Raw genomic sequence first — 22365 nt, forward strand, 5'->3', positions numbered from 1 at the left:
GGGAAAAGGGCCTGGGTCAAGGAGGTGACCAAGAACCCGATGGTCACTGACAGAGCTCCAGAGTTCCTCTGTGGAGATGGGAGAACCTTCCAGAAGGACAACCATCTATGCAGCACTCCACCAATCAGACCGTTATGGTAGAGTGGCCAGAAGCCACTCCTCAGTAAAAGGCACATGACAGCCCGCTTGGAGTTTACCAAAAGGCACCTTAAGGACTCTCAGACCATGAGAAAGAAGATTCTCTGGTCTGATGAAACCAAGATTGAACTCTTTGGCCTGAATGCCAAGTGTCACGTCTGGAGGAAACCTGGCACCATCCCTACGGTGAAGCATGGTGGTGGCAGCATCATGCTGTGGAGATGTTTTTCAGTTGCAGGGACTGGGAGACTAGTCCGGATCAAGGAAAAATGAACGGAGCAAAGTACAGAGAGATCTTTGAAAACCTGCTCCAGAGCGCTCAGGACCTCAGACTGGGACAAAGGTTCACCTTCCGACAGGACAACGACACTAAGCACACAGCCAAGACAACGCAAGAGTGTCTTCGGGAGCCCGAATTATTTGCACAAATTAGCTTTGTCGTTATGGGGTATTGTGTATAGATTGATGAAGGGGGGGGGGGGAGAATTGAATCAATTTTAGAATAAGTCTGTAACGTAACAAAATGTGGAAAAAGTAAAGGGGTCTGAATACTTTCCGAATGCACTGTGTGTACGTGTACAGTGTTAGTCTTTGGTTTTTCCATTTATGTTTTGAGGTTGGACTTTAGCACGTATAGCTCGTAGGGCGCACCGATTGGTGTCACCTCGTTAGTCAGTAAGTGTTACTCCTGTGCTGGTTGCCATCTCGTTAGTGGGAAGGTGTTTCACCTGTGTTGGCCCAGGTGCTAGTTAGGAGTGGCTGGCCCAGTGCTCCAGTTGAGCTTGAGAGATGTTGGGGAGAGCTACACTTTACATCAGCTGTGGTGTTATTTCAAGCTCAACCTATTGATGTTGGAAAGAAGCTGAGTTTTGGTGTTTGTTTCCCCTGTTTGTTTTGCTCCATATTCCTTTTACTCTATCCTAAGTTGTTGTGGGTTTTTCTTTTAGTTTGTATTTTCGGAGGCAAACCTAGTGGGCATCCATGGTGGGTGTCTTTAAGAACCCCTTACTTGTGGCTTTACCAACTTTCAGTGGGCACCCACATGGGTGCCTTTCAGAACCCCTTTTGAACCCCTTTCTGTTTTGTTTGGTTGTCAGTGATTTTTCTTTTTTAGTTCCCTTTGTTGTGAGCGACATTTTGAGTTTGTCTTGTGGGAATGTAACACACACACAGTGAGCTCTAAAAGTATTGGGACACTGACGTTTTTTGTTGTTTTTGGCTCTGTACTCCAGCACTTTGGATTTGATACATGACTGTGGAATGATACAATGACTGAGGTTAAAGTGCAGACTGTCAGCTTTAATTTCAGGGTATTTTCATCCATATCGGGTGAACAGTTTAGAAATTACACAACTTTTTGTACATAGTCCCCCCATTTTAGTGGACCAAAAGTATTGGGAGAAATTCACTTGTGTGTTAAAGTAGTAAAAAGTTAAGTATTTGGTCCCATATTCGTAGCATGCTTGTGATTCTACATATTTGTTGGATGCATTTGCTGTTTGTTTTGGTTGTGTTTCAGATTATTTTGTGCCCAATATAAATTAATGGTAAATAATGTATTGTGTCATTTTGGAGTCACTTTTATTGTTAATAAGAATAGAATATGTTTCTAAACACTTCTACATTAATGTGGATGCTACCATGATTACGGATAATCCTGAATGAATCGTGACTGATGAGTGAGAGTTAGACGCACAAAAACAGTATCATACCCACAAGACATGCTAGTTTCTGTAGAGATAAATCATATCAAAACTGAACTGTGCAATGTAGTAGGGAGTTGTAGTTTCCAACAGGCCAATATTCTACTTAGCTCATAAAACGTGGTAATGAACTACAATGACCATAATCCATTGCGTGCCATCTTAAACTTGTCCAGTCTGTGCGGAGCATACACAGAGACTGAGGAGGGAACCGTGATATTTTTAAAAATAGTCTAACCGAAACTGAACCGACCTCAAAAAGCACTAATCGCTCAGCACTACTGACAACCAACCTGAGTTGCTAGGCGGGGTGAGAAGGGGTGGTAAACATGTTTTCCGGATGCGGGGTGTTGGACGGAGACATGTTGGGCTAGGGGGAATGGGATGGGGAGTTGGAGGTGTATTATTACAAAATCCTGTTTGATCAATATGATAATTTATCTGTGTGTGTTTCTTATTTTTGTTTGTCTTTTGAATGGCAGCCAACAGGTACATGTTATATAAACGGAATATATTAATTGATATTGTACCTGTAACCCCCCCCCCCCCCCCCCCCCCACCCAAAAAAATGACTAAACAAATAAAAACTTGGTCTAAAATAAATCATAATAATAATAATAAAACAAACCTGTCTGCTTGGTGTCTTGTCTGGATACTCACATATGCTACCTAGACAGAGGAAAGAAGAGGGGATGTATTGTATAGACAGGTGTAGTGTAGCTGTCTAAGCTGCAGCCTCTGTGCTTAAACGCATGTCTACAGTGTTGGCATGGGTTGGAATCCGGCCTACTGCCCTATGATACAACCCCTCTCCACCCTTCCCCACTGTCATCCTCTCCCTATCTGCTCAAAAATATTTAGAAAAGAAAAGACGGGAGGACAGAGGAAAGTTGAGTAGAAACCGAGAGAAGAGGTGGATACTGGACAGAGTGAAACAACGAGGAAGGGGAGGGAAAGAGGTACAGAAAGAAAATATGCATAAAGACAGGAGATAGCGAGAAATCGGGGAGAGATGAACAAAGGTTGAAACTAGGACATGGAAGGAGAGGGATGGACAGAGGGTTTGAAAGAAGAGGGAGCGATAGAGCCACTCGTAAACGAGGCTCAGCTGCTGTGGGACAGGAGGAGGAGCGGCAAAAGATCAGTGTCTGGGATGTTCTATATCCCAGTCATGTCCCCCAGTTAGCAGCATTGTCATTAACACAATTGTATTCTATATCATTGCCCTTGTGCCAAGTTTACTACACACACACACACGTCATACAGACACACACACACACCCCGGTATTCAAGTTTCTGTCGTAAAACATATTCCTCTGAAATGTAATTCCACCCCCCTCTGCAGGTCTGTAGGGATGCAGTGTTCTATTCAGAGGTTGAACGACCAACGTCACTATGATACGTGAGAAGGCATCTGTACATTTTGTTTGGTTTAACAGGAACTGAGCTGTTAATAAGAGTCCTATTAAATTAATCCTCATATCCTCACTTTGGTAAACATCTCCCAATGGCAACTATTCTAAGGAGCTGTGTGTGTATAACACTTTCCATTACATTTAGTTTTTCTATTACACATGACCTTGAAATCAGAAGCGGGAAGGTTCTTACGCCCTTTAGCAGATTGCCCCTTAGAGTATCCGTTTCTGTATTTCAAAACATTCTGAAATGCCTCTTCACAACCTGTTAATATGCCATTTAGCAGACTATTTTATCCAAAGCAATTTATATAACTTATGTAAGCATATACATCTACAGTGGGGAAAAGAAGTATTTAGTCAGCCACCAATTGTGCAAGTTCTCCCACTTAAAAAGATGAGAGAGGCCTGTAATTTTCATCATAGGTACACGTCAACTATGACAGACAAAATGAGGGAAAAAAATCCAGAAAATCACATTGTAGGATTTTTAATGAATTTATTTGCAAATTATGGTGGAAAATAAGTATTTGGTCAATAACAAAAGTTTCTCAATACTTTGTTATATACCCTTTGTTGGCAATGACACAGGTCAAATGTTTTCTGTAAGTCTTCACAAGGTTTCCACACACTGTTGCTGGTATTTTGGCCCATTCCTCCATGCAGATCTCCTCTAGAGCAGTGATGTTTTGGGGCTGTCGCTGGGCAACACGGACTTTCAACTCCCTCCAAAGATTTTCTATGGGGTTGAGATCTGGAGACTCCAGGACCTTGAAATGCTTCTTACGAAGCCACTCCCTCGTTGCCCGGGCGGTGTGTTTGGGATCATTGTCATGCTGAAAGACCCAGCCACGTTTCATCTTCAATGCCCTTGCTGATGGAAGGAGGTTTTCACTCAAAATCTCACGATACATGGCCCCATTCATTCTTTCTTTTACACGGATCAGTCGTCCTGGTCCCTTTGCAGAAAAACAGCCCCAAAGTATGATGTTTTCACTCCCATGCTTCACAGTAGGTATGGTATTCTTTGGATGCAACTCAGCATTCTTTGTCCTCCAAACACGACGAGTTGAGTTTTTACCAAAAAGTTCTATTTTGGTTTCATCTGACCATATGACATTCTCCCAATCCTCTTCTGGATGCACTCTAGCAAACTTCAGACGGGCCTGGACATGTACTGGCTTAAGCAGGGGGACACGTCTAGCACTGCAGGATTTGAGTCCCTGGCGGCGTAGTGTGTTACTGATGGTAGGCTTTGTTACTTTGGTCCCAGCTCTCTGCAGGTCATTCACTAGGTCCCCCCGTGTGGTTCTGGGATTTTTGCTCACCGTTCTTGTGATCATTTTGACCCCACGGGGTGAGATCTTGCGTGGAGCCCCAGATCGAGGGAGATTATCAGTGGTCTTGTATGTCTTCCATTTCCTAATAATTGCTCCCACAGTTGATTTCTTCAAACCAAGCTGCTTACCTATTGCAGATTCAGTCTTCCCAGCCTGGTGCAGGTCTACAATTTTGTTTCTGGTGTCCTTTGACAGCTCTTTGGTCTTGGCCGTAGTGGAGTTTGGAGTGTGACTGTTTGAGGTTGTGGACAGGTGTCTTTTATACTGATAACAAGTTCAAACAGGTGCCATTAATACAGGTAACGAGTGGAGGACAGAGGAGCCTCTTAAAGAAGAAGTTACAGGTCTGTGAGAGCCAGAAATCTTGCTTGTTTGTATGTGACCAAATACTTATTTTCCACCATAATTTGCAAATAAATTCATAAAAAATCCTACAATGTGATTTTCTGGATTTTCTTTTCTCAATTTGTCTGTCATAGTTGACGTGTACCTATGATGAAAATTACAGGCCTCTCTCATCTTTTTAAGTGGGAGAACTTGCACAATTGGTGGCTGACTAAATACTTTTTTTCCCCACTGTATGTGTTTGTGATGATCTCTGCCGGAATTGTACCCACGACCTTGGTGTTGCTAGCACCACAGTCTTACACACGGAGCCACACAGGACCATAATCACTAGCTAATCACTTTACCCCCTCTGGTTCCCTCCTCCAGATGCTATCAGAGAAGCTGGTGCGCAGGGAGAAGGAGTTTCAGGAGCTGGAGGAGGGCCTGAGGGCTGAGCAGGTCTCCAAGAAGACAGCCCAGGCCAGCCTGCACCAGAGGGAGCTGGAGGTGCAAGAGCTCCAGGCCCGGGCGGCGGCTGCCGAGGCCAGCCTGCAGAGAGCCCAGGCAGAGCTGGGGGAGCTGGGGGACCAAGCCGGGAGGCTTCGAAGGGAGGTGGCTGAGCTGGAGGCCAAGCACAGGGAGGTGAAGATGGAGAGGAAGCAGCTGCAGCAGCAGAGGGAGGAGAGGGAGAGCCAGGGCCTGGTGCAGCAGAGTGAGATCAGCCAGGTTAGTGAGTAACACATGCACACGGTCAGACACCAATAACTTACGTGTCAGACTCTCACACATACATATAAACATACACAGACACCAGTGAGACACACGCGCACAGGCAAACACGTGCACACACACAGGTCAGACGCACACAAGTCTTTGCTCATTAATGATACTGTATATTAGGTATAAGCCTCCCTCTCTTCCTCCCCTCCTCCTCTGTGTTGTAGCTGCATGCTAAGCTGCTGGAGGCGGAGCGCCAGCTGGGGGAGGTGCAGGGCCGTCTGAAGGAGCAGAGGCAGCTCTCTGGGGAGAAACTGAAGGACCGCGAGCAGCAAGCCGCCGACCTGCAGATCAAACTGTCCCGCTCAGAGGAACAGGTAGGGACACCACGAGTTCCATAAAAGATGAGTATAGACATAGACATAGAATTACTAGAACAGACATTCCCATTTAAAGGGATACTTCGGGATTTTGGCAATGATCCCCAGAGGCAGATGGACTTGTGGATACCATTTTTTATGTCTCTGTGTCCAGTATGAAGGAAGTTAGAGAGAGTTTAGTGCGCCAATGTTAACTAGCGTTAGCACAATGACTGGAAGTCTATGGGTATCTGCTAGCACATGCTAGCAGATACCTATAGACTTCCAGTCATTGCGCTAACGCTAGTTAGCAAATTTCTTCAATCTGCATGCAGAGACATAAAAATGGTATCCACGAGTTCATCGGAGTAGATAAAGGGCCTCATTGCCAAAATCCTGAAGTGTCCCTTTAAGTCCATGTTCCCTGATGGGTGGACCAGCTGTGATATTGACCATGTATTTTTATGGGAGCAGTAGAGTTGAACAGAGACCGATACTGTTATATGTTGCACAAGGTCCTTTATAGATTGGCCTGCCTAGTAGAATTGTCTCTCTATAGGTGGGGGTTCGGAATGAGGCCATAAACAGAGGTACTGTATTGGGGTTGACCTCTGTATGTGTGTCCTGCTGTAGTTGAAGGAGAACAGCAGTAAGACATTGGACCTGCAGCACCAGCTGGAGAAAGCTAAGCAGCAACACCAGGAGCTCCAGGGCCTGCTGCAGAACACCAACACCAAGCTGCGAGAGGCACAGGTACTACCGGACATGTCAACGTAGCAGTTAAAGAAAAGTATTTTGTCAGTACAACTCACCTCTTTCACTGTGTGTGTATAGTAGAACCTATGTGAAGTGATGCTCAGCACCAGAAAACCCACCACACATTAGTACAAGGTCGTATTTACTAGGGCACACCTTAGCAAAACAGAAAACAACATTTGTTATTGGACAAGACCATGTCGTCCCACCCCGTTTCAGTCCATTTCTTTTCCTGTCTGATGTCTAATGAACAGGACCCAGGACTTCTGCTTAGAAAGTGCTTCAGACAGCACGTTTGTTTGACTCTTCTCCCTCTGCCGCTTTGTCCCTGTCATGTTAGAATGACCTGGAGCAGGTGCTGCGTCAGATTGGGGACAAGGACCAGAAGATCCAGAACCTGGATGCCCTGCTGCAGAAGAGCAAGGACAGTGTGAGCCAGCTGGAGGCCGAGAGGGAGGACCTGGTGGCCAAAATCCAGGCTGGGGAGGGAGAGGCGGCCGTGCTCAACCAGCTACAGGAGAAGAACCACACACTACAGACGCAGGTAGGGCTGGGCGGTAAACCGTATTTTACTATATACGGTATTGATGCACGGACCGGTTTGGATATTTACTTTACCTTACATAACGGTATTACAATGTTTGGTTTGTTAAATGTAATATACATGTAAAAACTGAGTGATAAAAAGGGTGGCAATCGTCCGTTCTTACCGCCAGTAAAAAACGAACAGTTGAACTGCTAATTTGCTAGCAAGAGCTTTTTCTCATGAATAGGGCCTGTGAGGCAGCACTAGTGCCGAATGTGCGCACATGCACTTTTTTTTGCCATGAATCTTGCCTGTGAGGCAGTTCTGGTGCCAAAAGCACCCTAGAAATCGGCACAATGCCCCTTGTGGCGAAAGTAAGAACTGACATTGAATCTATTGAAAATACTTTGTCAAAGAGAAGAATAATTATTCTGATAAAGGAAAAGTGACTTTTTTTTTTTTTTTTACAAAATAGAGGCATACAAAGACAAAACAAGTGTGGTACAGTGTGGAAATGATAACAAATTAGTGAAGGAATGCAGAAATTGATGAAAATGCTGAAAATTATTTTGGGTTGTAGTTTGAACAATCTAAAACAATCAGAAAAGAGAAGGCCCCATTTAAAACCACTTAGAATGTATTTGTTGCCAACCTAGGGTAATGCACTACTCATGAAGCATATTTAGAACTTGTATTATTCAAAAACATAAAATAACGTAATTCCGTAAAAAAATTGAAAAAAATTGGGATTATATCGCCCAGCCCTAGACGCAGGTAGGAGCAAGACCACACACACGTGCATGCACATACAGACGTATACAAACACATAATACAGAGGGCACACGTAGTGCGGTACAATGATCCGTAGATGTGTGTTATTCAATTAATGTGCATAGGTGTAAATTCATCCAGTGTAGATACGTATAGATTGCATTTGGATTACTGTTGCAGTGCTTTTATGGGTTGGTAATTGGATTTGTTCCGACATTTCTTAATTTCTTTCTATTTACTTTTTGGATTCTGTGTGTATTTTTTTGTATTGCAAGGTGTTACTGCACTGTTGGAGCTAGAAACACAAGCATTTCACTGCACCTGCGATAACATCTGCAAATCTGTGTATGCAACCAATAAACTTTGATTTGCTTTGATGTAGTTCAAAGAACACTACTGACGTGATACAATGTACCACAGTAAAAACATACAGTAGCCTAATCATTGTCTGAAAAACAACTCATTGTCTCTCTCTTTCTGTTTTGGGAGCTATAGGTCACACACCTGACAGACAAACTGAAGAACCAATCGGAGAGCCACAAGCAGGCCCAGGACAACCTCCACAAGCAGTTGCAGGAGCAGAAGACCCTCCTGCGGGCGGCACAGGACCAAGCCCAGGCTGTGGAGACCTCTCTAAAGGAACTGAACGCCCAGCTGACCGAAAGCAGGGAGAAGGTGGCCCAACTGGACACACAGGTAGGGTGAATGGACTTATGGCTGGATAAATATTCTACCTCCCCCTTTACCCTTGACTGGAGAGAGGGACATACAAATAGGAGCACAGGCAGATTGTGGCCGAGCTGGGGGTCGAACCCCCGTCGCCAGACGGGCATGTGAAGAGTGTTAACCACTCAACCAGATTCCAGCACTGAAAAGTTGTCTTGTTGTTTCCCCAGTTGAAGGCTAAGACAGAGATGCTGCTGTCGGCCGAGGCAGCCAAGGCAGCCCAGAGAGTAGACCTGGAGAACCACCTGGAGACGGCCCAGCATGCACTGCAGGACAAGCAGCAGGTCAGCCATAGTTTCTATTTCTGTTCTATGTCTGAGGTCAGCTCACTCATAGTACTGCAGGCTAAGATGGATGACGTCAGCAGAATAGGCTCATACTAGATGAAAATCTGATCTACCAGAATACTCCTTCAATGGAGACCCGTCTCTTGACATAATATCACTGATTGATTTCTTTTCTCAAATGAACCTGAGTCTGTGAGACAATGTGTCCTAGCTGAGGGCTAGGCCCCATTCCAATTCTTTAAAAGTGCATCCTTCCGGGGGCTTCACGAGTGGCGCAGTGATCTAAGGCACTGCATCGCAGTGCTTGAGGCGTCACTGCAGACCTGGGTTCGATCCCGGGCTATGTCGCAGCCGGCCACGACCGGGAGACCCATGAGGCGGCGCACAATTGGCCCAGCTTCGCCCGGGTTAGGGGAGGGTTTGGCCGGCCGGGATGTCCTTGTCCCATCGCGCTCTAGCGACTCCTGTGGCGGGCTGGGTACATGCACACTGACACAGTTGTACTGTGTTTTCTCCGACACATTGGTGCGGCTGGCTTCCGGGTTAAGCAGTGTGTCAAGAAGCAGTGCGGCTTGGCAGGGTCGTGTTTCGGAGGACGCATGGCTCTCAACCATCGCCTCTCCCGAGTCCGTACGGGAGTTGCAGCGATGGGACAAGACTGTAACTACCAGTTGGATACCACGAAATTGGGGAGGAAAAGGGCATCTTTCCTTCCTTGAAGTAATCACTGATTAGACAGGACAGGGGAAAGTAATGTGGTGGAGCCCTTGTGTTCTCTTGTCCAATCATGTCTAGTCAATGATTACTTCAAGGAAAGAAGGATGCACTTTTAGAGAATTTGAATGGGGCCTTAGTAACACCTCATCTCTCCTGTCCTTATAGGAGCTGAGTAAGAGCCAGGCGTGTGGGGAGGAGCAGGGCCGGAGGCTGCAGGAGAGACAGGAGCAGTGTGGCCAGCTGGATGCCAGTCTGAAAGAGGTCAAAGACAAACTACTGATCTCAGAACAGCGCGTAGAGCAGCTGGAGGTGCGGGCCAAGGTAAGTTAAATGCACGCATTCACACACACAAGATTTGTGTTTATTACGATATGAAGGGGGTTTAGCGCATACACACATCTTGCTATCAGGGTTGCAGTAGACAGTCACTGTGAGGTCACTGAAATGGCTGTGTGTGTGTGTTCTCTGTGCCTGTGACAGAAAGCGGAGGCGGAGGGGGTGGAGCTGCGTGCTGCCAGGGAGCAGGCCCAGCAGGAAGTGCAGAAGCTCCAGAAGCAGGGGTCAGAAGTCAAGGGAAAGCTGAAGGAGCTGTGTTGCCAATTGGAGACTGAGAAGGCTGGGTGAGAACTTACTGCAGCTTCTTTATGCTGTCACAGTCAGCTTACCATGCCAATGGACACGACAGGGTCAAAGTTCAACATACAGTGCATTCGGAAAGAATTCAGACCCCTTGATTCTTCCCACATTTTGTTACGTTACAGCCTTATTCTAAACTGGATTTTTTTTAAATCCTCATCTATCTACACGCAATGACAAAGCGAAAACAGGTTTTTAGAAATGTTAGCTAATTTAATAAAAAATAAAAAATAAACCTTATTTACATAAGTATTCAGACCCTTTGCTATGAGACTCGAAATTGAGCTCAGGTGCATCCTGTTTCAATTGATCATCCTTGAGATGTTTCTACAACTTGATTGGAGTCCACCTGTAGTCAATTCAATTGATTGGACATGATTTGGAAAGGCACACACCTGTAGGTAGGTGACCAAGAACCCAATGGTCACTCTGACAGAGCTCCAGAATTCCTCTGTGGAGATGGGAGAACCTTCCAGAAGGAAAACCATCTCTGCAGCACTCCACCAATCAGGCCTTAATGGTAGAGTTGCCAGACGGAAGCCACTCCTCAGTAAAGGGCACATGACAGCACACTTGGAGTTTGCCAAAAGTCACCTAAAGGACTCTGACCATGAGAAACAAGATTTTCTGGTCTGATGAAATCAAGATTGAACTCTTTGGCCTGAATGCCAAGCGTCACGTCTGGAGGAAACCTTGCACCATCCCTACGGTGAAGCATGGTGGTGGCAGCATCATGCTGTGGGGATGTTTTTCAGCGGCAGGGACTGGGAGTCTAGTCAGGATCAAGGGAAAGATGAACGGAGCAAAGTACAGAGAGATCCTTGATGAAAACCTGCTCAGGACCTGAGACTGGGGTGAAGGTTCACCTTCCAACAAGACAACAACCCTAAGCACACAGCCAAGACAACGCAGGAGTGGCTTCGGGAACAGTCTCTGAATGTCCTTGAGTGGCCCAGCCAGAGCCTGGACTTGAACCTGATCAAACATGTCTGGAGAGACCTGAAAATAGCTGTGCAGCAACGCTCCTCATCCAACCTGACAGAGCTTGAGAGGATCTGCAGAGAAGAATGGGAGAAACTCCCCAAACACAGGTGTGCCAAGCTAGTAGCGTCATACCCAAGAAGACTCATGGCTGTAATCGCTGCCAATGGTGCTTCAACAAAGTACTGAGTAAAGGTTCTGAATACTTATGTAAATGTGATATTTCAGTTTTCTTTTTTCATACATTTGCTAACATTTCTAAAAACCTGTTTTTGCTTTGTCATTATGGGGTGTTGTGTGTAGATTGATGAGGGAAAAAAACAATTTAATCAATTTTAGAATAAGGCTGTAAGGTAACAAAATGTGGAAAAAGTCAAGGGGCCTGAATACTTTTCGAATGCACTGTATCATCTCCCTACGACAGGGAAAATGACTGTTGCAGCAACCGTCTACAGACAGTCCACCTGAGAATAAATTAAATGTGGTTCTGGCCATCCACTTTCCTTGTTGTTAGTCATTGATCCACATCCAGTACTCTTTGTGACCGGTCTCTGCATCTTTCCATGGTTCTTTCAGGGCTGTTGCGTTACAGGAGGAGCTGAAGAGAAAAACCTCCTCCCTGAGTGACACGCGACAGCAGCTGGAGCAATGTGAGCAGGAGAAGACCTCCCTCCAGGCCAACTTGGAAAAGCTAGCCCAGGAGGGGCAGGCGCAGCAGGCAGAGCTGGACAGGAAATCCCAGGGCTTGGCCAGGGAGCTCCAGAAGGCCCAGCAGGAGAAGGAGGCCCAGGGGAAGGAGCTGTTGGTGGTCAAGGATGGCCTGGCTAAGGCCTCCAAAGCCATCAAGGACAGCCAGAGCCAGCTGGACAAGGAGAGGAAGAGCAGCAAGGCAGTTATGGAGGAGAGGGTGGGTTTAATGTGTTGTGGCGTGGTTGACCTCCATGTGGAAGGCACAGACAGCAACGTGAAGGAGTCAGGAAGCTCCTTGGGCCCATATTCATAAAGTGTTACAGTGGGAATGCTAATATACTGTAGGATCAGTTTTGCCTTTTAGATCATAATGAATAAGATTACATTGACGGGTGGACCGGATCCTGGATCCGCACTCCTACTCTTTATGTATAGGGGCCCTGCTCTTCTAGAATTGTATTTGTCAGTGTTATCACCAGAAGTCTCTTAGACTCTAGGTCAAATCCAACATAAATATATCTGTGTTAATATGAAAATGTTTTCTTGTTTTAGGAGAAGTCCCATGAGAAGGCCAGACAGGATCTGCTGAAGGCCACAGAGGCCACCACCAAGGAGATGGCAGAGGTCAAAGGGCAGTTGGACAAGATCATAGAGGTAAGCAACCCATAGACATGAATACATGGTCCCATTCATTAGGCAGCAAATGGAAGAAAACTGACTGACAACACTCATCTTCGTTTTAGTTGCAAAATGTTTTGCTATGGTGTGCCCTAATGAACACGACCCAGATACCGATTGTCCATGCCCTCACAATGGGTTCTATTTTGTGTCTGCCTTTGTAGGCAGAAAAAGGGCTGAAGATGCAGCTGACAGCATTAACAGAGCAGCACACCAAGACCCAGGAGACCCTGAAAGAGAAGGAGAAGGGGGTGCAGCAGCTGCAGGCACAGCTGAAGACAGCCCAGGGGTCCTTCAGCCAGGAAAAGAAGAAGCTGGAGAGCCAAGTGACCGAGCTGCAAGGAGCACATGCCAAGAAGGTAAGATGACATACATACACACACACACACACACACACTTAATTCTATGTATCTCCATGTTTTGGACTAAATGTGTGTGTTCCAGGCTGAGGAGGAGGGTCGTCTGAGGGAGCAGGTGTCAGGCCTCGGCCAGGATTTGAGCTCTGAGAGGACCAGGACCACTGAGCTACAGAAGGTTCTAGAGCAGAGTCAAGAAGGCCTAGCCAAGCTGCAGTCTGACTACTACGGCAAGGAGTCAGAGTTGTCATCTCTCAGACAGGACCTCAAGGTGGGTGGGAGACCATGCATGCATAGAAATAGAATTACTAGAACGGGCATCCACATTCAATTATATTTCAATGGATGGAGGTCAGGGTCAGTGGGAGTTACACAGGAAGAATCATTGTGTGAGAAGAAGAATCGTTGTGTGAGAGGAGAATATATGTGAGAAGACAAAGGTAGTTATGAGGAATCAATGGAGATACCAGAGACCGTGTCAGACCGCATGTACATATTGATCATCATCTGACACAAGTGTCTGCCTAACGGTCTACCAGGACAAGTGTGTAACCCGTGCCTGTTTGCTGTGTGTATGAACCGTGTACTGTATATGACCCATGCCTGTGTGTACTCTCTGTTCAGGCGTCTGAGGAGAGGCTGACCCTGTTCCAGGAGGAGTTGGCTGCTAACCGGACCCAGCTGACTGGTCTAGAGGGGCAGGTCCAGGAGGTAAAGGCTGCCAGGGCCTCCCTGGAGCAGGAGCTGGCTAAACGGGATCAGAGGCTTGGCCAGCAGGAGACAGCCCTCAAAGAGTTGCAGAAACAACAGGTTGATTGATTGATTTTATTTGCACGCAGTACATACAGACCCAGGGTCCTGTTCAAAAGCAACTGAGTTCCCTGTCCATATAATCATATTCGTTATGAGAGCCAGGAGGGAAGACTTATTGTCTCACTCGGGGGTATCCCATTTTGTTTTGTGTAATGAATCTCTTGCTATAATTGTTGAACATCTAATTCCAACCCATAGTCAGACCTAGGGTTGCAAAGCTACCGGTAATTTACCAAGTTACTGAAATCTTCAGTCATTTTGGTCATTAACAGAAACTACGTCAATCTATCATAATTTTGGTAATTTATACTTTTTAAAAGTTATTCATATATAGTATTCATTTTTTATATCTGTGTCCGTATTGTCCATGAGTTTCTAGTGGATAGACCATATGGTTCAAGAGAAAACAGCCTAATCAATGAAAAAAGCATCTAATCAACAATTACCATATTTTCAATTACCTCTGTAACTTGCCACCAGTTTGACACCAAGACATTGACAACAAATACATATTGACAAATAAGTGTGTAAAAAATAATATCTCATGCTTAAACCCTCATTAAACACCAATGGTATTCTCTAAATTGATGGATTATACTGTATATAAGATCATGTTTTACAGCTTTGTCATTCCATTTTTTTTTTTTTTTTTTAAATCATCTTATTTAATTATTTCAGATATTTTACATGTGGTAAGGCCAAAAGATGATTAGACACCTGTGATAATCTGAAGTACCCAAAAGGGCCACTAGATGTATTGTGACAGATTACACAAAATCCTTGAAAGATACCAAAATTCTGGTAGTTTACTGGTAAACTTAGAAACTTTTCAGTAATATACCCTCCCTTTGCAATCCTAGTCAGAGCGTCGTGTTTTGGGGACTTTGATCAATCTCTGACGCCATCTCTTACCCCCTCCCCTCCCCCACCTAGGGTGTGACCCAGGAGGAGCTGCAGAAGGAGAGGGGCAGAGCGGAGGAGCTGAGCCAGACTAAGGCTGTCCTGGAGAAGGACACGACCAGACTGGGCTCTGAGCTGAAGTCACTCAGGGAGAGGAGTGACAAGGTGAGGCCCTCCTTAGGCTGATGCATTTATTAATCCCCTATTTTGATTCACGAGTGGTCCTCGATCTAGGATCATTGAACAGGTCACAGGGATAGTCACTCCATTGAGTGGAAGGGGGAGGGGTTGATTCTGAATTGAGCCAACTGAATCCCATATCAGCCCCTATCCTCTAGGTACTCCTGTAGATCTGAGATTATTGGATAGGTATTAGCAAAATAGCCACAATTCCACCTGACCTCTGAGGACAAGATGGAACTGCTATCATATTGCTTACACCAGTGGTTCCCAACCAGGGGTACTTGGCCTATCCATAGGGGGTACTCATGAGACCATAGGTCTACTGGTAAAATGCACATCAGTGGGTACTTCAGGGGTACTCCTGGCAGAGCAAAATTCAGTTGTTGGTACAGTAACCAAAAAATATTTGGAACCTCTGGCTTACATCTATCCATTTCCCCCCCTCCTCATCCCCCTCTTCTTCACCCCTCTCCCCCCAGGAGTTGAGGGAGCTGCGGGAATCCAAGCAACTGTTGATCCAGCAGAAGCTGGAGACGCAGGGCCGGGTGGAGGAGGTGCAGGCAGCCCTGGAGCAGGAGAAGACCCAGCACCAGGCCACCAGAGACAGTGTTACCCAGAAAGAGGAGAAGCTACGGGCAGAGACCCAGGAGGTCCAGGCCCAGCTGGTACGCTTAGTCGTTCACCTACCCAATAATGCTCCAGATGGCATCAACACTTAAAGGAGCTACAGTGCAGTCGGAAAGTATTCAGACACCTTAAATAGTTTTTTCCCCCTCATCAATCTACACACAATACCCCATAATGACAAAGCAAAAACAGGTTTTTAGAAATGTTTGCAATTTTTTAATTAAATGAAATATCACATTTACATAAGTATTCAGACCCTTTACTCAGTACTTTTTGGAAGCGATTATAGCCTCTAGTCTTCTTGGGTATGACGCTACAAGCTTGGCACACCTGTATTTGGGGAGTTTCTCCCATTCTTCTCTGCAGATCCTCTCAAGCTCTGTCAGGTTGGATGGGGAGCGTTGCTACACAGCTATTTTCAGGTCTCTCCAGAGATGTTCGATCGGGTTCAAGTCTGGGCTCTGGCTGGGCCACTCAAGGACATTCAGAGACTTGTCCCGAAGCCACTCCTGCGTTGTCTTGGCTGTGTGCTTATGGTCGTTGTCCTGTTGGAAGGTGAACCTTCGCCCCAGTCTCAGGTCCTGAGCGCTCTGGAGCAGGTTTTCATCAAGGATCTCTGTACTTTGATCCGTTCATCTTTCCCTCAATCCTGACTAGTCTCCCAGTCCCTGCCGCTGAAAAACATCCCCACAGCATGATGCTGCCACCACCATGCTTCACCGTAGGGATGGTGCCAGGTTTCCTCCAGACATGACGCTTGTCATTTTAGGCCAAAGAGTTCAATCTTGGTTTCATCAGACCAGAGAATCTTGTTTCTCATGGTCTGAGAGTCCTTTAGGTGCCTTTTGCCAAACTCCAAGCGGGCTGTCATGTGCCTTTTTAATGAGGGGTAGTTTTCGTCTGGCCACTCTACCAATAATGGCCTGATTGGTGGAGTGCTACAGAGATGGTTGTCCTTCTGGAAGGTTCTCCCATCTCCACAGAGGAACTCTGGAGCTCTGTTAGTGACCATCGGGTTCTTGGTCACCTCCCTGACCAAGGCCTTTCTCCTCAGATTGCTAAGTTTGGCCGGGCGGCCAGCTCTAGGAACAGTCTTGGTGGTTCCAAACTTCTTCAATTTAACCATGATGGAGGCCACTGTGTTCTTGGGGACCTTCAATGCTCCAGACATTTTTTGGTACCCTTCCCCAGATCTGTGCCTCGACACAACCCTGTCTCGGAGCTCTACGGACAATTCCTTCGACCTCATGGCTTGGATTTTGCTCTGACATGCACTGTCTACTGTGGGACCTTATGTAGACAGTTGTGTGCCTTTCCAAATCATGTCCAATCAATTGAATTTACCACAGGTGGACTCCAATCAAGTTGTAGAAACATCTCAAGGATGATCAATGGAAACAGGATGCACCTGAGCTCAATTTCGAGTCTCATAGCAAAGGGTCTGAATACTTACGTTAATAAGGTATTTCTGTTTTACATTTTAAATAAATTAGCAAAAATGTCTAAACCTGTTTTTGCTTTGTCATTATGGGGTATTGTGTGTAGATTGATGAGCAAAACATTTAATTGAATCCATTTTAGAACAAGGCTGTAATGTAACAAAATTTTGAAAAAGTGAAGGGGTCTGAATACTTTCCGAATGCACTGAGATGTTTGGCATTTTAATGCTATTTGCTGGTGGAAATGTATCATATGTACAGTAGCTCTCTTAACAGAAAACACACACACAAAAGCACTTAGTGCTTTTACATGCTGTGTTTTGTAGACAAGCAATGTTTTTGTCACTTGCTGTGTTTCACTGTGTGGTGGTGTCTTTTAGGTATCGTCACTCAGATGTGTTGTAGACCTCCTGTAGGTGTGTGGCTTTTCTCTTCAAAACTTCTAAATACCCTGTTATCTTTCCCTCTCCCCCTTCTTCCTCCCCCCGCCCCGCCTCCCCAGGCGTCAGAGCGTAATGCTCGGGAGGGGCAGGCGAAGCGGGGAGAGGAGGCGGAGGCGCGGCTGGGCCTACAGGTGACGGCGCTCAACGAGAACGTGGCCACGCTGAAGAGGGAGTGGCAGGGGAGCCAGCGGCACTGCGTCGAGCTGGAGAAGCAGACCGACGAACTGCGGGGCGAGATCGCCGTGCTGGAGGCCACTGTGCAGAACAACCAGGACGAGAGGCGTGTGCTGCTGGAGAGGTGAGAGAGAGGAGTGGGTGTGAAGTTGTCTCCAGAATTACCATGTGACGTGTTTATACCAGAAACTACCTTCTAGCAAAAATCGCCTAGATCTACCCTAGTGGGTGTCTTCGAAACAAAAGGGCAGGTTGGCTGTTAGCCTATCCAGCAAGGTGTCAAAGCTAACTGATTACCGGTAGTTTGACTGCTAGAATTTGTACCCGTTATAACCGCCCTGTAATGCAGCAGAAGTTGCTTTGGAGGTGATTAGTGCTTTGATTTGTATTTTTTCCCCCTTTAACTCTCTCTCTCCCTCTTTCCTCTTTTTCTCTCCTCCTATTGTAGCTTTTAGCCTTCAACCATTTTGACTGTGTTATGGCTGTGTTTCAGGTGTGTGAATGGTGAGGGGGAGATGGAGAAACTGCAGGCCAAGGTAGTGGAGATGAGGAGGAAACTGGATGATACGACAGCCGCCATGCAAGAGCTGGGCAGAGAGAACCAGTCACTACAGGTAACAATACACGATACATAACACTATGTTAGACACATGTATTATGACGTCAGCTGCAACATTCTATATAATAATAATATGCCATTTAGCAGACGCTTTTATCCAAAGCGACTTACAGTCATGCGTGCATACATTTTTTTTTTTTTTGTGTATGGGTGGTCCCGGGGATCGAACCCACTACCTTGGCGTTACAAGCGCAGTGCTCTACCAGCTGAGCTGTAGCTGAACTAGACAATAAAACACACACACATACACCAGTCTACATGTATTAGGACTTCAGATGCATCGTTTTATATGACCTGTAGCTGAACTCAGTCATTATTAAGTACAATACAGAGTCCACATCCATGGAGCCCGACAGTCCGACGACCCATTATTACATAATTGTATTAATCTCATTTAATAGGCTGCTATCGAGTTGTGGACTTACTGTATGTCACAATAGACCGCGCCGCTCTGCGGCTTCGAACACTGTAGGATACGTTCGATGAATAGTTTGTCAATAGAGCTGTGTGTGTTGGAGTGTTAGTGGAGCTGGTTTTCATGCTGTGTGTATGCATGTGCTCTAACCCCTCTCCTTGTCCCTGTCTGTAGATAAAGCAGTCACAGTCTCTGACCAGGAAGTGGGCGGAGGACCACGAGGTACAGAACTGCATGGACTGTGGGAAGGGCTTCTCTCTCGCCATTAGGAAGGTGAGTTGTATTACACGTCGGTCTGTTCATCTGGGTTGTGTTCATTAGGGCAAATATTTTGCAACAACAAATGAATGTTTCTTATTGGACAAGTCCAGGTAGTCCCTCCCTGTTTCAGTCGGTTTTATTTTGTTTGCTGCCTCACGAACACGACCATGGTAAACGTTGGAGGAGCCACAAAGGAGTTAACTAACAAAAACTTTTAGTTTTTTTCTAAACTGCTGTGCAGAGCCGTGGTTGAATGATAACGCTCCCGACACGTGCCATGTACAAATCTCCCCACCAGAGAGCAGTGTTCAATCCACCTGTCCACCCTTCCCACTATTTCTCCCAGTTGCCTGTAACCCATTTTGATTTCCAAACTCTCTCTCAAAGTGAAAATACCCTAAAAATACATATAGAACAAAAGAGTAGTCAGCATAACCTAACTGCCCATCCTGCTAACTGACTCTCTCTCTACTCCCCCACCGCGCAGCACCACTGCAGACACTGTGGCAACATCTTCTGTGCAGAGTGCTCCGCCAAGAACGCCCTCATACCCTCCTCCAAGAAGCCTGTGCGGGTTTGTGAGACATGCTTCGAGGATCTCCAGGGCTGACCCCCCCCCCCCCATTCCTGAGCTATGGGACTGAATGGGATGGAATCGGGCGCATCTGTATAGTGCCTTTGCCGCTCCTGACCTGAAGTCGACCATGTCAGTCGGTCGGACAGAGTATGGTAATGGGGAGAGCTCAACAGCACCATCCATTACTCCACACATCTACAGTGGCTTGCGAAAGTATTCACACCCCTTGGCATTTTTCCTATTTTGTTGCCTTAAAACCTGGAATTAAAATTGGATTTTGGGGGGGGTTTGTATCATTTCATTTACACAACATGCCTACCACTTTGACGATGCAACATATTTTTTATTGTGAAACAAGAAATAACACAAAAACTTGAGTGTGCATAACTATTCACCCCCCCAAAGTCAATACTTTGTAGAGCCACCTTTTGCAGCAATTACAGCTGCAAGTCTCTTGGGGTATGTCTCTATAAGCTTGGCACATCTAGCCATTGGGATTTTTGCCCATTCTTCAAGGCAAAACTGCTCCGTCTCCTTCAAGTTGGATGGGTTCCGCTGGTGTACAGCAATCTTTAAGTCATACCACAGATTCTCAATTGGATTGAGGTCTGGGCTTTGACTAGGCCATTCCAAGACATTTAAATGTTTCCCCTTAAACCACTCGAGTGTTGCTTTAGCAGTATACTTAGGGTCATTGTCCTGCTGGAAGGTGAACCTCTGTCCCAGTCTCAAATCTCTGGAAGACTGAAACAGGTTTCCCTCAAAAATGTCCCTGTATTTAGCGCCATCCATCATTCCTTCAATTCTGACCAGTTTCCCAGTCCCTGCCGATGGAAAAACATCTCCACAGTATGATGATGCTTCCACCACGCTTCACTGTGGGGATGGTGTTCTCGGGGTGATGAGAGGTGTTGGGTTTGCGCCAGACATAGCGTTTTCCTTGATGGCCAAAAAGCTCAATTTTAGTCTCATCTGACCAGAGTACCTTCTCCCATATGTTTGGGGAGTCTCCCACATGCTTATTTTTTTCTTCAAGCAATGGCTTTTTTCTGGCCACTCTTCTGTAAAGCCCAGCTCTGTGGAGTGTACGGCTTAAAGTGGTCCAATGACAGATACTCCAATCTCCGCTGTGGAGCTTTGCAGCTCCTTCAGGGTTATCTTTGGTCTCTTTGTTTTCTCTCTGATTAATGCCCTCCTTGCCTGGTCCGTGAGTTTTGGTGGGCGGCCCTCTCTTGGCAGGTTTGTTGTGGTGCCATATTCTTTCAATTTTTTTATAATGGATTTAATGGTGCTCTGTGGGATGTTCAAAGTTTCTGATATTTTTTTATAACCCAACCCTGATCTGTATTTCTCCACAACTTTGTCCCTGACCTGTTTGGAGAGCTCCTTGGTCTTCATGGTGCCGCTTGCTTGGTGGTGTCCCTTGCTTAGTGGTGTTGCAGACTCTTGGGCCTTTCAGAACAGGTGTGTGTATATATACTGGGATCATGTGACAGATCATGTGACACTTAGATTGCACACAGGTGGACTTTATTTAACTAATTATGTGACTTCTGAAGGTAATTGGTTGCACCAGATCTTATTTAGAGGCTTCATAGCAAAGGAGGCGAATACATATGCATGCACCACTAATTTATTTCATTTCACTTCACCAATTTGGACTATTTTGTGTATGAAATCCAAATAAAAATCAATTTAAATTACAGGTTGTAATGCAACAAAATAGGAAAAACGCCAAGGGGGATGAATACTTTTGCACTGTACCTCGAACAGCGGCCATCAGTTGACTGTTAGTGTCTAGAAGGGTTGTGAAGGCAGGTGTAAGACGGGGGTTAATACCGACGAAAGGATAAAGAGTTACCTTGAAAGGTAGAAAGCAGTGGTTCTGTTTTGTTTTAGAAGTATTTTGTTCACGACCCAAAGAATGTCTAACTGGAGGCGTCCAACTGTCCTGAGATGGCATGATATGAAGCAAAATGGAAAGCATGGATTTTTTTATACCTTTATTTCATTTCAATTACTTTTTAAATCTAGCTGAAAGCTTTGAATTTTTGACTCGTAAGGTCATACATTTTATCATGAATTCAGACATGCTTGATATACATCAGATTTTTTTTCAATGCTGCTCATCTTTGTACAAAACTGAATTACTTTTTTGTTTTGCACCGTTGTTGATCTCTTGCAAACGACTACTTGTGTTGCTTCTTTTTCTCAGTGAATGTAGACATGATCGACCGTCCACGTGGTTGGTTGCATGTGCTGTTTCTGTCGCCTGTATCCCATTCAACATCATGACTACTGCAGGAGCTGTGTGTCCTCTGCTTTGAAGCAATAATTGTCCACGTGTATGCGTGCACGTGTATATGTGGTGCTTTAGGAATGTGTGTGTGTGTGTGTGGCTGCAGTGTTGTCAGTTTGTATGTCTGCATGGTGGACTGTTTAAACCTTCTCTCTACAACACTTTTGTACATGTCAATGTTGATTTACACTAATTGCTAACTCTTTAAGACCTGTCAAACAGAACTGATAACACTTAAATAAATGTAATCCTCGTTCAAGTATTTTATTGTCTTGCTGACAAGCTCTTAATGGGTGATTCTCATGAAACTAGTTTTAAACATGTCTGTAGCAAATTCAGTTACGAAACCATAATGCATCTGCAAAAATCAACTATCATTCTGAAGACAAAGTCTTATTTTTAAATTCATTTTCACCCCAAATTCTCATTACCGAAATGCGTCCATATTAAATTCTCAGGTCATTTTATACAATAAAAAACTTAGTTGAGTAA

At 45.5% G+C, this 22365-nt stretch overlaps 1 protein-coding gene across 1 annotated transcript in view; it reads left to right on the forward strand.

Moving 5' to 3' along the window:
* The window catches only part of LOC311136929 (early endosome antigen 1-like), a 56485-nt gene extending 34351 nt beyond the window's left edge, over positions 1 to 22134 (forward strand). Inside the window, exons 11-29 of the mRNA XM_084171248.1 lie at positions 5311 to 5649; positions 5868 to 6017; positions 6633 to 6752; positions 7096 to 7299; positions 8548 to 8748; positions 8949 to 9062; positions 9948 to 10103; positions 10263 to 10402; positions 11976 to 12306; positions 12642 to 12743; positions 12932 to 13126; positions 13212 to 13394; positions 13748 to 13933; positions 14870 to 15001; positions 15499 to 15684; positions 17588 to 17826; positions 18196 to 18316; positions 18911 to 19009; positions 19485 to 22134. Of these exons, the coding sequence (XP_084027374.1) occupies positions 5311 to 5649; positions 5868 to 6017; positions 6633 to 6752; positions 7096 to 7299; positions 8548 to 8748; positions 8949 to 9062; positions 9948 to 10103; positions 10263 to 10402; positions 11976 to 12306; positions 12642 to 12743; positions 12932 to 13126; positions 13212 to 13394; positions 13748 to 13933; positions 14870 to 15001; positions 15499 to 15684; positions 17588 to 17826; positions 18196 to 18316; positions 18911 to 19009; positions 19485 to 19607 (3321 nt within the window). The 3' untranslated portion in view covers positions 19608 to 22134. The remainder of the gene's footprint in view (positions 1 to 5310; positions 5650 to 5867; positions 6018 to 6632; positions 6753 to 7095; positions 7300 to 8547; positions 8749 to 8948; positions 9063 to 9947; positions 10104 to 10262; positions 10403 to 11975; positions 12307 to 12641; positions 12744 to 12931; positions 13127 to 13211; positions 13395 to 13747; positions 13934 to 14869; positions 15002 to 15498; positions 15685 to 17587; positions 17827 to 18195; positions 18317 to 18910; positions 19010 to 19484) is intronic.
* Positions 22135 to 22365: the final 231 nt, after the last annotated feature.

This window comes from Coregonus lavaretus (genome assembly GCF_964263955.1).
Source record: "Coregonus lavaretus genome assembly, chromosome: 11".
In the NCBI taxonomy this organism is placed as follows: Eukaryota; Metazoa; Chordata; class Actinopteri; order Salmoniformes; family Salmonidae; genus Coregonus; species Coregonus lavaretus.